General features: G+C 41.1%; 1 protein-coding gene across 1 annotated transcript; it reads right to left on the bottom strand.

Moving 5' to 3' along the window:
* Positions 1-2,865: 2,865 nt before the first annotated feature.
* Positions 2,866-12,777, bottom strand: COA6 (cytochrome c oxidase assembly factor 6). The gene is made up of 3 exons (XM_019746990.3): positions 12,593-12,777; positions 11,982-12,140; positions 2,866-3,107 (listed from the first exon to the last, which is right to left on the bottom strand). Exons 2-3 carry the CDS (start codon positions 12,123-12,125, stop codon positions 3,012-3,014), a joined length of 240 nt encoding a protein of 79 aa, XP_019602549.1. The 5' UTR covers positions 12,126-12,140; positions 12,593-12,777; the 3' UTR covers positions 2,866-3,011.
* Positions 12,778-18,428: the final 5,651 nt, after the last annotated feature.

The following is an 18,428-nucleotide window of genomic DNA, read 5'->3' as shown; positions in this document are numbered from 1 at the left end:
ACAACTGCTAACCCAAACCCCTGTGAAATTCAGCAATTTGTATGGATTTTTTTTCTTTAGTCTACAGTCAAAAATAATTTTTCAAAATTATTTAGGCCAGCCCCCGTTTTTCCCGCCCCTTCCAGTGAGTTTGTCCTATATGTAATATGTTCAGACTCATTTACCACAGCTGCACTACACTCTGGAATCCCTCCCAAATCCTGGTTCACTTTGTGTAATGTGCATGCAATTGGTCGCTCGTTAGTGTGGGTACGGTGCTGTGGGTTCCAACAAGTGTGCACTCATGGAGCACATATGGGGACGCTCCTCTTGCCACATTCCCAAACACATCAGGCAACCACTGATGTGCTTTTTGGACTAGTTTTGCCTTTTCCAGAATTGTATAAATGGAAGCACAGATGTAGCCTTTTGGGTTTGGCTTCTTTCTCGTAGCCAAGTTCTTCAGTGTTGCTGGGTGACTCAAGTTCTTCTTATTGCTGAGTGGTATTCCAGTGCATGAATGTAGCACAGTTCATTTAGCGAGTCCTCTGTTGCAGGCATCTGGCTTCCCGTTTGGGGCAATTATGAGCAACGTGGTTCTAAACATTCATGTACAGCTCTGGTTTTTACCTCATTTGGTGAAGTATCTACAAGTGGAATTGCTGGGTCAGAACTAAGCATATATTTAACTTTATAAGAAACTGAGGGGGGCTTAACCATTTGGCGTTCCCAGCAGCAGGGAATGAGTGTGTTGTTCTGCATCTTCAGCCGCACGTGGTATTATCAACTTGCATGGAGCCGTTCTGATAGGTGGGTAGTGATAGAGCACTATGCTTTTAGGCGGCATTACCCTACTGATAATGAGACATCTTTTCATATTAAATAAGTTATTCATAACACTATGAAGAGATGTGTGAAAATAGCTACTGTTCACATAATTTGCCCATTTTTTAAACTTGGGTGATTTTTCTTTGTTTTTTCTTAAGAGTTGTAAGAGTTCTTTATTCTGGATATAAGTTCTTTTTGAGGTATGTGATTTGCAAATACAGAGGGTGCCAAAAAAATCTATACACATTTTAAGGAAAAAACTGTATTAAAATTGTAATAATATACACTGATAATAAGATGAATACAAGTCCAGTGTATACAGTTTTTTGGCATCTCTCAGTCTGTAATTTACCTTTTGAGTCTCTTAATAGTATCTTTCACAGAGCAAAAAATTTTAATTTTGATAAGGTCCAACTTATTTTTTTATGGATTACGCTTTTGATGTTAAAAATTCATTTGCAAACCCCAAGTCATGCAGAATTTCTCCATATTTTCTTCTAGAAGTTTTATATTTAGGTCTATGATCCAAATTTTTAAGTAAGGTGTCAGGTAAATATCAAGGTTCATTTTGTTGTGTATGGATGTCCAATTTTTCTAGCACTATTTGTTGAAAAGATTATTTTTCCTCCATTGAATGACTCTACACCTCTGTCTTACTGCAGCTGACTATTTGTGTAGGTATATTTCTGGACTCTGTTCTACTGAACTACTGTGTTTCCCCAAAAATAAGACCTAGCTGGACAGTTAGCTCTAGTGCATCTTTTGGAGCAAAAATTAATATAAGACCTGGTCTTATTTTACTATAAAACCACCGGATCTTGTAAGACCGGGTCTATAATATAATTAATATAATAAATATAATACAATTAATATAGTATAATGTAATATATAATTACTATAATAAATATGTAATATAAATAATATAACATATAATACCAGGTCTTATATTAATTTTTGCTCCAAAAGACACATTAGAGCTGATTGTCCGGCTAGGTCTTATTTTCAGGGAAACACGGGATGTGTCTCTCCTTTTGCCAGTCCTGTTACAGTAGTACCATACTGTCTTGATTACTGCAGTTTTATAATTCTTGAAATCACCTAATAAGAATCCTCCAGTTTTATTTTTTTCAGAATTGTTTTGCCTATTTTTGATCTTTTGCTTTTCCATACAAATTTTAGAATCAGCTTGTTAATAGTCAGTAGCTACAAAAGTTTGTTTGGTTTGATTGGGGTTATATTGAACCCGTAGAACACAATGGAGATAATTTAACAATATCTTAACAATACTGATATATTGAATCTTCTAATCCATCAACACACTGTCTCTCTCTAATTAGATCTTCTCCAATTTCAAGTGTTTTGTGGGTTTCAGCATATAGGTCCTACACACATTGTTTAGATTTATATCAACGTATTCCTTTGAAAAAAAGTTTTTTAATACTATTGTAAATGGTGTGTGTTTTACATTCCAATTTGTTCATTCTGGTATATAAGAGTATGGTTTTCTTTTGTATACTGACCTTATTTCCTGCCACTTATTAGTTCCAGGAGCTTCTTTATTGAGTCTTTGGGATTTTCTATAGAGATCATCATAGCTTCGGTGAACGTCTATGAATAGTGAGTTTTATTTCTTCCTAATTTGTACGCTTATTTCTTTTTTGTCTCAGTGAAGTAGCTAGGAGTCCAGTGCAATGGTGAATAGAAGAGAGGACATCCCTACCTTGTTACTGACTTTGGGAAAAAGCATTCATTGTCTCATCATTATGATATTAGCTATAAGTTTTTGGTAGATGGTCTTTATTATTTTCCCTGTATATTTTAAGTTCTTTTAATCATTTTTTTGTGCCTGTATTAAAAAAACTCCTAGCACACAACAAGCTACTTTTTTTCAGTATCTACCTATATCTATATTATATTTGCCTACTACCCATCCTGAAATCCCCCCAAAAAAGGACATGTGTTTTTATAATAGGCTTCTTTTGTCTTAAAATAGATTTATTACTAAATTAAAAATAAGCATATTTCATACCTTTTTATTTCAGTTCTTCATAGTTTGAATGATGGACTCTTCATTTTAATTAAGATTTATATATATACAAGTACTGATGTTAAGCCGTGATTCAAAACAACGTCTGTAGTGAATGGAACATTTTTGAATGTCCAGAAAGCATAGTTTCAACCTTTCTGAAAAGTCCAAAAACAGCCTAGGACTTTGAAGTTGTTTTTGAAGGCTGGAATTGTCCTGCTTCAAATTTTTCTTTGAATTTTAAGTAGTCTCTTCTTTTATCAAAATATTTTATCTGTTGAGAGAAAAGGGTTGAAGTTGAATAAGGGCAAGTTATGCAGTGTAGACAAAAGCACAGAATTAAGTGTAAAATTATTCAACCTATTAATACATTGTGTAAGTGGCGTAAGTGATTTATATTTTAGAACCATTTTCAATCAGTGCATTTGATGTATAAAAGTCTTGAAAGAGAGTGTAGGTCAGTGAATCTTGACCCTTTTTGGGGTACAGATCCCGTTGAGAATTTAAGTCATGAACCTCCTCAAGAAATGTAATAAAAATCAAACAGGAAATCAAAAACTGCCTGAGACAAATGAAAACTTTTCAAAAATGTATGGGATGCAGTAAAAGCAGTTCTAAGAGGGAAGGTCCTATTTTTGCAGGCCCACCTCAAGAAAGAAGGAAAATTCCGAATAAACAATAAATCTTTACAACTAAAGGAAATAAGATCAGAGCAGAAATAGAAATTTAAAAACCAATACAAAAGATCGATGAAACTAAGAACTGGTTCTTTACAAACCTTTAGCCAAACTCATCAAGGAAAAGAGCGCCTGAATAAAATCATAAATAGAAGGTACAACCAACACCACAGAAATGTACAGAATACTATAAACAATCATATAGCAATACATGGATAGAAGAAATGGATAAGTTTCTAGAAGCATGTACCCTTCCAAGACTGAGCCATGAAAAAAGAAAATCTAAACAGACGAATTAAGAGCAATGAAATTGAAGCAGTAATGAAAACACTTCCAATAAACATAAAATCTAGGACCAGAGGGCTTCACAGTGAATTCTACTAAACACTTGAAGAATTAATACCCATCCTTCTTAAACTATTTCAAAAAATCAAAGAGGAACACTTCCAACTCAATGTATAAAGTCAGCATTACCCTGACAGCAAAACCAGACAAAGACATGAAAAAAAAATTTACAGGCCAATATCCTTGATGAGCATAGACGCAAAAATTCTCAAAAATATGTTAGCAAAACAGATTCAACAATACATTAAAAAGATCATACACCAGGATCAAGTGGGATTTATTCCAGGGATGCATGGGTGGTTCAACATACATACATCAATCAATTTGATACATATTAACAAAATGAAGGATAAAAATCATATATCAATAGCTGCAGAAAAAGCATCTGACAAAATTCAACATCCTTTAATGATGAAACTAAAAAAAAGTGATGAAAGAGGGAACATAACTTCAACATAATAAAGGCCATATATGACAAACCTACAGCTAACATCATACTCAATGGGGAAGCTAAAAGCGTTCTCCTTACGATCAGGAACAAGGCAGTGATGCCCACTATCACCACTTTCATTCAACATGTATTGGAAGTCACAGCCGTCACAAAAGAAACAAAACAGGCATCCAAATTGGAAAGGAAGAAGTAAAACTTCTCTTATTTGCAGATGACATGATAACTATATATATTGAACCCTAAAAACTCATTCAAAAAACTATAGAACCAATAAATGAATTCAGTAAAGTTACAGGATACAAAATCAATGTATAGAATTCTGCTGCACTTATATACACCAGTAACGAATGATCAGGAGACATTAAGCAAATAATTCCATTTACAATTTCTCAAAAAGCATAAAATACCTAGGAATAAATTTAAAATTTAACCAAAGAGGTGAAAGGCAGTCTGTAAACTATAAACATTGAAGAAAGAAGTTGAAGAGGATACAAATAATTGGAAGGATTAATAGTTAAAATATCCTTAGTACATAAAACAATATACACATTCAATGCAATCCCTATTAAAATACCAATGGCATTCTTCTCAGAACTAGAATAACTAATCCTAAAATTTATATGGAACCACAAAAGACTGTGAATAGCCAAAACAATCTTGAGAAAGAACAAAGTGGGTGGTATCATGCTCCCTGATTTCAAACTATATTACAAAGCTACAGTAATTAAAACATATGGTACTGGCATAAAAACAGGCACATAGATCAAGACAACAGACTAGAGAGCCCAGAAATAAATCCTTGCTTATATGGTCAATTAATCTACAACGAAGGAGGCAAGGATACACAATGAAGTAAAGACAATCTCTTCAATAAGTGGTGCTGGGAAAACTGGACAGACATTTAAAAAAATGAAATTGGACCACTTTCTTACACCATATACAATAATAAAGAATGAATTAAAGACTTAAATGTAAGACCTGAAACTATAAAACTCCCAAAAGGAAACACAGGCAGTAAATAAATTCTTTGACTTTAATCTTAGCAATATCTTTTTGGATATGTTTCCTCAGGCAAGGGCAACAAAAGAAAAACAAAAAATGGGACAACATCAAATTAAAAAGTTTTTGCACAGCGACAGAAAGCAACAAAATGAAAAGAAAACCTACTGAATGGGAGAAGACATTCACCAATGATACATCCAATAAGGGGTTAATATCCAAAATATATAAGGAACTCCTACAACTTAACACCAAAAAAAAAAAAAAGAAAAGCCAAACAATCCAATTAAAAAATGTGTAGAAGACCTGCATAAACATTTTTCCAGAGGATATACAGATGACCAACAGACATGTAAAGATGCTCAAAATCACTAATCAGCAGGGAAATGCAAATCAAAACCACAATGAGATACATTAGAATGGCTAGTATCAAAAAGTCAATAATTCACAAACATTGGCGAGGAAGTGGAGAAAAGGGAACCCTCATGCATTGTTGGCGGGATTGCAAATTGGTGCAGCCACTATGGAAAACAAAAAATTAAAAGTAGAATTACCACATGATCCACCAATTCCACTTCTGAGTATTTATCCAAAGAAAACAAAAACACTTAATTCGAAAAGATATGCACCCCCTGTTAATTGCAGCATTATTTACAACAGCCAAGATATGGAAGCAACCTAGTTGTCCATCAGTAGACGTGGCACATGTATACAATGGAATATTACTCAGTAATAAAAGAGTATTAACTTGCCATTTGCAACAACATGGAAGGACCTAGAGGGTATTATGCTGAGTAAGTCAGAGAAAAACAAATACCGTATGATTTCACTTGCATGTGAAATAAAAAAAAACACACAGAACAAATGAATAAAAAAAATACAAACAGATCCATTGATACAGAGAACAAGCTGATGACTGACAGAGATGGGGACAGGTTAAATAAAAAATTAAAATAAAAAAAAGGAATGGATATGTTTAGACATGTGAAACTTGCCATGCAAGTTCGGAGAGGTCATAAAGCTTTAAGGTCATAAGACTTCATGCTTAAAAACATCATACAAGTTTTTCTTATCAACTGTAAGTTCAATAAATTTTGTAATTCATCAGCCATATTTTTATCAAGTTTATCTCATCCAGAAACATACATTTAAGGAGACAAGACACATAGTTAAAAATTGTATTTATGAATTGTAAGGTAAATCGATGGTAAAACTTCAATAAATTGAAGATTTCATTGTGTTATGTCTATTATATTCTCCTTGCACTAGGGAATTGGAAGTATCTTAAAGCCACACATCCTGAAGCGGTGAAACGAAGGCCAACCACAGACCATCAGCCTCTGTATCTGACTGCTTTGCACACAGGCAAAGGCAGAATACCACAGTTGGTCAGAATAGAAAACACTAGTCTTTTTGTTAAAAGCTTTTCTGAGGATACAATTCTTAAATATTTCCACCGTGGCTGCGTAAGTGAAAATGAGCTTAGGCTGAGAATGTAAAAACCTGCCCAGTCTCAAGCTGGGCTGACTGGCAGATAAGCAAGCAGCCAGAGGACACAGGACAGCTGACAGCTATGGATTTCCTAACAGATCCTTTGGAGTGACTACTGCTTCCTTCACCGGGAAACCTTGCTCTCTAGAATCAGAGACTATCAGAAATTTGCACTGGAAGATGTACCTATCAGTAAGAATGCAGCCCCCTTCCGCCTGGAGGTTCTAAGGCACTGTGTCTGCCACAGAGGCAGAGGCAGCCTCACCTCTCACCCAGGTGCAGGACTTCACATTAGGGATTTCTGAACATGACACTCAGCTTTTATGTTTGTGGAAAACAGGACCCTAGGTCCACTTCTCAATCCAAAGTTGACTTTTAATGACCTATTTGCACACAGCACTGCGTTGCCCTGAGCCCGGAGCCTGGCTTCCCTCCCCTTTACCCAAACTCCACCCTGCCCCCATCCTCTGATAACTCCCTCCCCTTGGTTGGTGAGATGCCCACAGTTCTCTGTGCAGTCTCCCTGGTTACAGCATGTTAATAAACATGACCGGCAGACTACAGATTTACCCCGGTGGTCTCAGGCTGACTGGGCTGGGACGGCCATTCTCTATAAGGGACACCAGGTAAGGAGTGGCACTGCCCTTGATGTTTCTGTGGCAAACCAGCAGATCTTTGCCTCTCCTGTCACCAGCTGCCTAACGGACAGTTCCATGTAGAGGCCCCGATAACATTTCAGGCCCAGCTAGTCCAGAACCTAGTGTTTCAATGACTGTCAGTCTCCACGCAGACGCCCAGATCTGTTTCCCCAGATCACAGGCCCCCTCATGGCTCACTGGACGGCAGCAGCTCTGTAACCCCGTTCTCTGCCTTCCTTAATCCACCTGTCACACTGCTGCCAAGCACAATCTTTTAGAAACCCAAATTTGATCACATCACTTGCTTCTTTGAAGATCTTTCAAAGTATCCCTATTGTCTTCAAGGTCAACATCCAAAGTCCTAAGACAAAGCCATTCACGGCTTCATCTCTGCCCAGCGGTCTGCCCTCTGAATTTACCAGCAGCCCTGAAACGCTAGTCATACAGGGCAAGCCGTTTCCTGAACGTGCCTCCTGCGTCCATGCCTTGCACACTCTGTGCTCTGCCTGTAAAGCTCTGCTCCCCAGCCTTCACCTCGTTCAACTAACAGTCAAGGACCCTCAACACGCGGCACTTCCTCTAAAAGGTTAATGAATCAAGCATTTACTGAGAAGCGCTATGTGTCCTCTACACAATGCGAGTGGCCTCTAAGCCACTGAATGCAACGCAGGGTGGCAGTGTGAATGTCAGCATTTGGAATGGGAGACATTTCAAAGGTTTACAGGGAAAAGGCATTATCTGCCCCTGATCCTGGGCTCAGATACCTTGGATGTGTGGTTGCTATTAGTGGGGGACTGTGGATTATGCCAGAATGACAGACCTCATCCCTGCTCCTCCCTAAGTTATGAACCAACAGGAGACTTTAAGTAGGACCATTCTACGAGGGAGACTGCTTAGTGCTGTAAAAGGGACACACAAAGGGCTACCTGACTAATTGCTCTTGTGACAGCTAGACTTTTAGTTATTTGGTATATTTATTATGCAACAAATTTGTATTTTTAGTGTTTTATGATGGAAGTATTCACTGTAAATACTTCTCTATTTGGTGGTTTTACTTTTTATTCTTTGGCTGTGGATTCAGCTAAGTAAAGGAACAAACTTTGGAATCAGAGACCTACCTTCAAATCCCCTCTCTACTATTTCACTGGTCAGCTGAACAAATGATTTCACCTTCCTGAGACTTAGTTCCCACTGAAAAGACACAACGGTACCTCAGAGGGCTGAGTGAAAATTAAGGCTCATGAAAACACAAAGGCTCATACAGAATGCACTGGAAGGATATTGCCACTTCTCCCCTACCACCGACCTCCCCTCCTCACACAGCTCTGGAAAATGTTAGTTTCTATTCTATGGCTATTGGGTAAGACTTCCACAAGGTAATACTTGAGAGCACAGGTGAAAGGCAGCAAAGGGCTGAGGCGCAGGCGGGAAAGAACTGTTACGGACTGGAACAGAGCGATGCGCAGGAAACAGTTTAATGGAAGTGGCGTTGTCGGCCAATGCCATGGGGCAACTATGGCACTGGTGTACTCCCCAGTCCCCTTCGCTGCTGGACTCCTCTGTCGCTGCAGGGTGCTGGCATTTTCTCCAACAACACTCCTGTCCAACTCGGCTGATTTCAACGTGGTTCATCCTGCCAATCCCCTGGCCTCTCAGTTCCCTGACCTGGTCAGCCATCGTGTCCCCCAAACCCCGACTCCCAGGATCAAAACCCAGACCTTGTCGTTACCAACAAATCCCGCCCTCCCATAATCCCGACCCTGGGCATCTGTTCTCCGACCACCACCTCTTCACTTTCCCTCTAGAACCCTGATCCCACCAACCTTTCCCTACTGTCACCCATCTCACGTCCCCACTTGTCTCCTTTCTCCCGACTCAAAGCTCTCCAGTGGCTTCCTGTATCACTCAGAGTAATATCCACTATCCCTGGCCTCCCATCACCCCTGTGGCCCTAACTTCTGCTATTCACTCCTTGCTGTTCCTTAAACACACCGGACCCATCCCCACCGCAGGGCTGCTGTGTCATTCTGCTTCCCTGAGAACGTTCCTTCAGTAACTCACGGTGAAGGCTGACACTGGCTCCTAGGCTTGTGTTAATGTTGGGAGCACAGGAGCAGAGGCTGGCGGGGGAAGAGTTCAGGCTTGTATATGCAGAGGTCAAGGTTGGTCCTTGAGAACATCCACCTAGAAAGCTCAATAGGTGCTTCTGGAGTTGGACAGAGGACCAGCCAGGAGGTGCAGACCGGGCATCAACTCCTCAGTGGTACTTTAGGCCATGGCTGTAGACGGGAGTGGCTGGGGTAGTGACCGGCACAGAAGGGGACTAAGGAGCGGTAGCACTTAACAGACACAGGAAAGCACCTGTTCCTTCATCCACTGCCTTTGGAATGAACTGTCAAAGGACCCAAAGAGATAGGGTTTTTGTATTTAAATGGACTTGAATTATGACTGCGATTCTAGAACATGAGACTGTGCAAGCTCTTTTCATGGATCCTTTCCTTGCGTGACAAGCACAGGAAGAAGTATGTGTGCAGCAGGGAAGAGCATGAGTTCTGGACTCAGACCGCTGAGTCCAAATTCAGGCTCTGCACTTACTAGTAACTTCACCTGTGTGCTTGTGCCCTCGTCCACAGAAGTGGGTGACAGAGTTACTGTGAGGAATAAATGACAGAGATGATGCATTTGAGGTGCGTAGGCCACATACCCAATGTTGGCTGTGGGAAGGACGCAGTGGCCGGAAAGAAGGCAGGCCCTCACGGCACAGCACTCAGCCTGTGTACAAGGGGAGGAGACAATAAAGCAGCAACGGGTTGGCTGAAAAAGCCCTTTATGATGCATAGAACAGAAGGGTGGGAGGCTCTATTAGCCACGAGGTTGGAGAGACAGCAGTGGGTGTAAGAGGAGAGAAGATAAAAAATAGCACCGAGGTGTGACTTACAAAGGGGCTAAGACAGAGATTCCCACCCATGGTTATCCACCAGAACCACCTGCAGAGCCAGAGCTCTTTTAAAAGAAGCTTCAGTTCGATTTCTAGAAATTCAGCAGGTCTGAGGTGAGGTCTGGGACATAGCTATTCATATTTAAAAAAAGAATCTCCGCACAATTCTGACATGCAACCTGAGAAGAAAACTATAGCTGGGCTGTCAAAAGACAGGTCTCATAGTGACAAGCTCTCCTGGGAAAATGTAGGGGTGGGATGAGGGTGGAATCTGCTAACACTCTGGCCATGACTTACTCAAAGGGCTGGCTCTGCATCCCTCCCACCCCGACCCCCAGACCCCCAAGTCCTTTCCTGTTCTCAGTGAGCACTGGGCCAGAGCAGAGAGTGAGAAGGGGACAGCAGAGGCAGTAGTGGTACCAAGGCCTGAAAGGAATCAGGTTTGAGTTTAGTCCCAGGGGCTGTATCTCCCACCTACTTCTTAAACCAGGAGTTACTGTCAGTGAATCTAATGGGAAAACCAGAGAGATAATACCGGTTTTTGCTTAAATCATTATCTAATCTAATCATCAAGCCCCACATTGACGTTTTCAGTTTATGTCAAATTAGACACGAGCTTCACAGTAATCCCACAAGACGGGCTTTACCGTGGTTTTACAGGTGAAGGGGTGCACTTCATTCATTCCCACCTTAGCCCTCCAATATGACCCCAACCTTCGTCACACCCTTCTTGTGGTCCCCTTCAAGCCTCAGGCTCCTCATCTGAAAATGCGAGGTGTGAGAGGGTGAAGACCCTAAAACCACTTCACCTCTAATAAAACGACGTGTTCCCAAACTACCTGGTATCGTGTGGAGGAGGATGCACTGAAAAAGCACAGACACATCCAGGTTCAAGACCCGCATCAGCCAGCTGGGCCTGACTTAGCATTCCAGTTCTGCCACCTCCTGACCAATACTGAGCAAGTTCCCTCGATTCGCTGAGCTGCAGCTGCCTCTTCTGGAAGCTGCGAGCAACACTGTGGTGCACCCTCTAAAAGGGGACTGAAGAGTGTCACGCACTCGCACAGGATCACTTACTAAGCTCAATCATGTTAGGTCAGTTTTCCAACCCCCTCCCGAACCAAAGACAGGCAATACGGCGCAGAAACACCTGTCAGGCCGGCACTGGGGCAGCTGCTGGCAGAATCTACCGTATGAACATTTTTACTTTCTAAACTCCTTTTGGTTATAATTTGGGTATATACGATTGGGTAGGCAACTGGGAATACTTTGTGATAGTAGCTCTAGGCCAATGAATTTACCAACTCCTGCCCAAGATGAAATATCCCTTAGAAAGACCTGGAGAAGTCTACCAATTTAGTGGGTTGGAATTTTTTGGCTATGTTCATGTGTTTTCGATAATCTTTAAAGCGTCAGGTGACATTTTCCAAAGGTTGGCGTAATATAAGTACATAAGACAAGCCAGGCTAACCAGTCAAGATTTTCTCAGCTGCTCACACACACTTGCTTTGACACGCCCGAGACAGTGCTTCATTTCACAGCCTACCACTCACACCGTCAGCGCTGTGTATTTTAACAGCAAACAGAAACACGTCCAAGTGTGACTTACCCACTGCTGGGGACAACTTGATTCAAATGAGTGTCTTAACTTCTTGCACTGAGAAGGGTCCTCCGTGTTCTCGTCTAAACACTTCCAGTATGCATCCCGGGCTCCCCAGCACACCTGCCTTTCTTTCATAGATGGGGCCGCCATCCTACTGGGCTCAAGCTGTCGGCCAAAATAACATCTGACATCAACAAGTTCTCGAGGGAAAGCAAGGGGAAAAGTACCGTGGTTCCCTCCAACCCGCGCTTTGAAAGCTAAGCCTCAGGACTCGAATGGTGCAGCTGGGACTAATCACCGGCACCCGGAGAGCCCTGGCCTTCGAGCTTTTACCGCCTGCGGTCTCTTATTGGAGCCACGGCGGGAGGCGGGGGTCTCAGAAAGTCGGACTCAGACCCCTCCGGCCCTCACCGGGAAACGGGGGGCAGCGGTGCCCCTTTACCTGGTGCTGTTTGAACTAACCTGCTCTCCAAATACGTGCACAGGGCGAAATTACGGAGCAGGACAAATTACTGTCCGACCCGTCTCGCAGGAGAGAAACCCGCGACTCGCCGAGAGCCGGCGACCTCCCGAGTCCGCAGCACACGCGCTCCCCGCCGCGCCAACGGCAAACTTACCTGTCCGCCCGTCCAGAAGCGGTTCTCTTCGGCGCCGACCGGAGGAAGGGGCCACGCCACCCACACCGCAGAGGAGGGCGCGGAGGCCAGCCCTCGCCTCGCCGGAGGGTCGCCTCGCCCGCAGGCGTGGGCTCAGGAGGCGTAGAACCCACCACCCAGCGAAAGCAATGCACGCGGCGGATTGGCCGGCCTTGCAATGACCCTTACGGGCTGCCGTTTACGTTCCAGGGGCGGGACTTCCGGCTCCGCGCTGGAGCCTGTGGGGTGACTTCCCACAGCTCAAGAGGAAGGCGGTGCCTGTGGAGGTGGACAGTGGGTGGGGCCCGCTGGGTTCTCCCGCCGCCTTGGCCTTAACCTAACGGTGGTTCCCCGAAAATAAGACCTAACTGGAAAATGAGCCCTAGCGTGAGTTTTCAGGCTGACATTCCCTGAGCATAAGCCCTAAGGTATCTTTTGGAGCAAAAATTAATATAAGATCGGGTCTTATTTTGGGGGGAAACACGGTAGTAAAGTCTGATGCTTTTCTCCTGGCAGTTTTTCACAACTTTTGCGGAGAACTGTACCCGGCTTGCGAATCTAAGTCTCTACATCTCGCACAGCGCCCCCCGGAAGGCTTAATGTGCGGCCCCTGCTCAGGGGGCAGCTTTGTGGGGAAGTTTGCACGGTAGGGATGAGAGCTGGGCAAATCCTTCAGGAGCCTTGAAGGCTTTACTACAAGCTTCTTAGATTAAAAGGAATTCTCCCCGCCCCCAAATAATAATAAATAAAAAGGCTGAAACGTCCCCAGGAAGAGGTGAGTGACGACCCGGGACACATGGCACATGAGCGATCTCGCTGAGAACCCAGGGCACCGTGGTTCAGATTTCATCCTGGTAAACATCTCGGCATCATCACTCTACCTCGAACCCTTGCAGCTTTCCTCTGTGGATGGAAAAGGTCTTTTCAGTGGCATTAGGAGACATCTAGTGAACAGAATGTGAAAGCAAACTTCCAGTCTGCTGACAACTGATAGTTTGCGGGGTTAAAATGTGAGCCCGATTGGAGGTTACAGTAAGGAACTGTGGGCGTGGAGCTCAGATTTGCGGAGTACAGAGTCAGGAGAGTGGGGGAAATAAACATTTGTATGACTGTTCTAATCTTACTTGTGGCTTTTTTACTCCCCAAACGCCAAGGTATTTTAAAAGGGAATGAAAAGAGCTGCTCCAGATATTTTGAAAAGATGCTATTTTTAATATGTAAGTGAGTTAATATCACTCAGGAAAATCTTTATTTTAAAAGCACGTTTATGGATAAGATAACCAGATGCCAGTTGACTGATCTTTAACAGATTCCATCTGCTCCATCATCTAGTCCTGTTGAAGTTCTAAGTGCTTATAAAACTCATAAGCAATTTATAGCTCTACACTCAGTGCTGGTGTTTGAAACTTTCCAAATTCAACATATGCAGATTTTCAGGTTGCCTGATGTGAAGCCAAGTACCACCAAATATAGGTTCTACAATACGGGAAGTATTTCTGTAATAGTCAATGGACTCTGATAGTGGATTGCTTTATCTTTATCAGAGCCGCCCATTTCTTTTACTGTCTGTCTACCAAAGGCAGTTATAATATCTTTTAAGTATGATTGATGAGATATAAAAAGGATGAAACGAAAGAGTCTTGGATGACTTCTGAATTGAAAAAATATGTATTAATTTTTTTTAAGTTTATATTTAATAAATATATAAACTGAAACTTGGCAGAATTACAAAGAAAAAATATATGGTCATATTAGGTGATTTTTAACAAGCCTTTCTCAGTGGTTGTAAAAACAAGCAAAAGAAAAATCAATAAGGATATAGAAAATTTGAATAATGTGGTTTACAAGCTTGACCCAATGAATATAACCCAAATCGGAACGAATATCTTTTTAAAAACAAACATGACACATTACCAAAATTGACCACATACTTAGCTGTAAAGGAACTCTCAACAAATTCTGAAAATTGAAATCATTCAGCACATTTTTTGACCACAGTGCAATTAAGCTAGAAATCAATAAAGAACTACAATAACAAGTCTATATAATCTGTAATCAAAGAGTCATAATGGTAATGAGAAAATATTTTGGGCTGAACAATACAATATAATAGCAACACCTGTGAAATGAAGTAAAGCAATACGTAGAGGGAAATTTATAGCACTATGTAAGTAAGTTGGAAAAGAGACTGAAAGGTCTTTAGCTAAATATCCCTTTCATGAACTTAGAAAAACAGCATATTAAAGAAAGCAGAGGAAGGAAATAATGTTAAGAGCAGAAATGAATGAAATAGCAGTGTGCCAGAGACAGCCTGTACTTGGAATTGTGCATACCTCTTCCCAAGTCCATGGTCAGTAATATCAAATGGGTAGCTTGAAATTGCCCATGATGGGAATATTAACACGATAGAAATCAGAGAACTAGCCAGTGTTTTGTTATGTTCAGAGCCAGTTCACTAGCACGCCACTGCATAGTACTTTCAAAAATTCCCAAAGTTGATTTTTTTGGAAAAGACTAATAAAATTGACAAATATGATAGTATTAAACAAAATTGTTTTTAACCTTTTAAACCACCATTACTTTTGCACCAACCTAATATCAACCAATATCAGTAATGAAAACTATGCTTTAGACATCAAAAAGTTAGAGCATCTTATAAACAATTTAAGTCAAATAAAATTTAGATGAATGTACAAATTTTAAGAAAAGTATAACTAGCTGACTCGAGAGTAGAAATGTATGAATAGTCCTAAACTATTAAATAATTTGAATCAGTAGTAAAGAATCCACACACAAATCCTGGTCCATGGCTCCACCGATAAGTTCCTCTAAATTCTCAAACAATTCCATCCTTATTGTATGAGACTACCATAACTTTTGCACTAATTACAAAATCCCCAAACCTCTGAAACACCAAACTTTTGGGAACTTATTTTACAAAAAAAGTGACTTAGTGACATGAGGCTCTTCATAGTCATTATTTACATATTACTTAGGTGACTATGTATATATTTTGCTGTAGAAATATTAATGTTTGAATATTTTTGATTATAGGTGCTGTCCCAGTTCTTGTTGAGGGTATTACATAAATAATATGTTGTATATTCCATAGTACCTTTCCAATATCCAAAAGTGTCTGTATTCCAAAACACATTTGGCTTCAGGGATTGCAGATAAATTATGTGGACTTGTATGCAAGAATGTTTTTATGACTTTGGGGTCAAGAAGAATTTTTCATAGCCATAAAGGAAAAAATCAATAAATTCAACTACATTAAAATTAAGGACTTTTGTTTACCAAAAGACACTATAAAGCAAATGGAAAAGACAAAACCACAGTGTGGGAGAAGTTTGCAAAACATATAACAAAGAATTAGTACCCAGAATATATAAAGAACACCTATAAATCAATAGAAAATAGACCATCTAATTTTAAAAATAGGCCAAAGGCTTAAATAGTCACAGTACCAAAGACGAAATACAAATGACCAAGAAAATATGCTCATCCTTACTGGTAACCACAGAAATGAACATGAAAATCACAATCCAATATTATTGGACACCCACCAGACCAGAGATGAAAGAGTCTGACAGCAACAAATTTTAACATGATGAAGGAAGGAGCATTCTCATACACTGATGGTCATATAAATTGATATAATGAGGCATTCATTATTTGGTATAGTTGGAAGACAGCATGGAATTGTCTAGTAAAATTGAAGATACACATTAGCTATGATTCAGCAATTCTACAGAAACTCTTGTACATGTGCAACTTTATAAGAGGTAAAAACAGCTTACAACCCAAACTTCGATCAACAAAAGAAAGAATAAATTATGGTATAGTCATACTGTGAAAGATGACGCAGCAGTGAAAAGGAACAAACTACAGCCATTTACGATAACGTGATGAATCCCAATATTGAGTGAAAGAAACAAGTCAACCAAAGAATAGACACCATCAGTTTCCATTTGCATAAGGTTCAAACATGGGCAAAACCCAAATCTTCTGTTTCGGATACATACATACATAGTAAAACTATTAAGCAAAGAGAAATGGGATGTGATCAGGAAAGGGTGTGTAGGAAGCTTCTGAGCTGCTGACTGTTCTGTTTCTGGACCTGGGTGTTTCTTTTAAATAAACTATACAAGGGTGTCTTCACTTTTCTGTATGAATGTTATAGATCACGATTTTTAAACAAATGAAGAAACTAGAGTGTTTGGGCTGAGGAAGCTCATCTTTACCACATAGAAAGGTAAAAATAACGGTCATACAAAACATGTGTAGTGTGATGATTAAATTTTTAATGGATTTAACACTGTATGTGCTCTTCTGGGTCAAAAGTCAGTAGTCTCTGGTGCTCCCTGCCACCTGTGCAGCTAAGCAAGTCCTCCTGGTCCAGGCAGGCCTAAGGCACAGACAAGGGAGGGATTACCAAAGGGATTCAATAAACTACAGTAATGGTCCCACTTTATCCCCAAGGGGTCTGTTGAGAAACAGTGGTTTAGCCAACAGAGCAAAAGCAACTAGAAAATTGAAATTTTGGTGTTGATGCAGGGAAGAAAAAAACCAACAAAATCGTAATGCAGGATAAAAATTGCAAAGGCCAAATTTACCTTCTAAAATCTTGAAGACTATGGGTAAATAAAAGAATGTGGTGCCATAAGATGATTTCAAATGCGCTGCTTTGGCACAAAGGGAAGGGTGCCATCTCCCAGCCCAGGTTTAGAGGAGAGAGGAGAAGTCAGTGTGAAGAGGTAGAAGCCAAGCTGAGCTGGCTGTTGCCAACCAGAGAAAATTCCAGTGGTGATCTCCAGTTTGAACTAAGCAAATCCCCAAACCACTGGCGGGCAGGGCCAGACAGTCTCAGAAACACTGAAAACATAGCTGTTGTTTTTCTGTTGCTGCCCATGGACTTTTATTTATAATATGTACTGTTTTACGAAGCAGTTGTCAGAGACCCCTACTCAGGGACACAGAACCGGAGAAAGATGCCTTTGACTTCAGCGTTGCTGCCCAGATCCTTCTGAATTCCTTAGAGCTCTGCCCAGACTCCTTGTCTTTTTCCTCCATGAACTATAGGTATGCTCCACGACGCTGCTCATTGTTCCTTCTCTTCTTTTCTCTGCATTGTTTTCCTTGGTGAGCAGACTCACTCTCACAGCTTGAGTGATCACTTGTGTCGGAAAGACTTGCAAGTCTTTGTTTTAGTCCTAAAAGAACCTTTGTGCCATTTTCTCTTTCCAAGTGCCCAGGGGACAGCTCCACTTGTTTGTCCTCCCCTTACTCCAATACATTCAAAAGCAGACTCAGGATTCCTTCTCCTAAGCTGTGCCCTTTCATCGGTTCCACAAGTCCTTTATCAGCCCGTTCGGAACCTCTGCACCTCCTTTCCCGCTTCCTGCTCTATTCCTCCAGAGCTGATTTATTACGTGGGCTTTAGCACCTGCACAGCACCAGGCACTGTGCTCGGCCTTGAGATATAAAGATGAAATGGGACCAGTCTTGGCCCTTGACAAGGTCTGTCGAGTGGGGGACGGAGGCCATTTTATCCTTGAATAGAAAGTAACAAGAGCTAAGATAGAGGCATACACCAAGTGCAGTGGGAGCCCAGAGAAACCAAGAAGGGTACACAGGCAGTATTAGAGGCAGCAAAGTGCAGTGAATAAGAGTGTAGCTTTGGAGCCAGACTGGGCTTGAACCCCACCTCCCCCAGTGTCAAGTTGTGTGACCTTGGGCTGGTTACTGAGCCGCTACACACATTGTTTTCCTCACCTGAAAATGTGGATGATAGTAATATCTACCTTAGGTTTCTTGG

This window comes from Rhinolophus sinicus, chromosome 6, assembly GCF_057876585.1.
Source record: "Rhinolophus sinicus isolate RSI-liver-muscle chromosome 6, RSI-T2T, whole genome shotgun sequence".
Lineage (NCBI taxonomy): Eukaryota > Metazoa > Chordata > Mammalia > Chiroptera > Rhinolophidae > Rhinolophus > Rhinolophus sinicus.
This window is presented reverse-complemented; position numbering and strand designations above follow the sequence as displayed.

Excerpts from the sequence above, each read along its gene's own strand:
- COA6 (XM_019746990.3), bottom strand. The coding sequence starts at position 12,125 with ATGGCGGCCCCATCTATGAAAGAAAGGCAGGTGTGCTGGGGAGCCCGG. Across the intron at positions 3,108-11,981 it reads CAAGTTGTCCCCAGCAGTGG|ATAAAATATTTTGATAAAAG; the intron begins GTAAGTCACACT and ends TTCTCTCAACAG.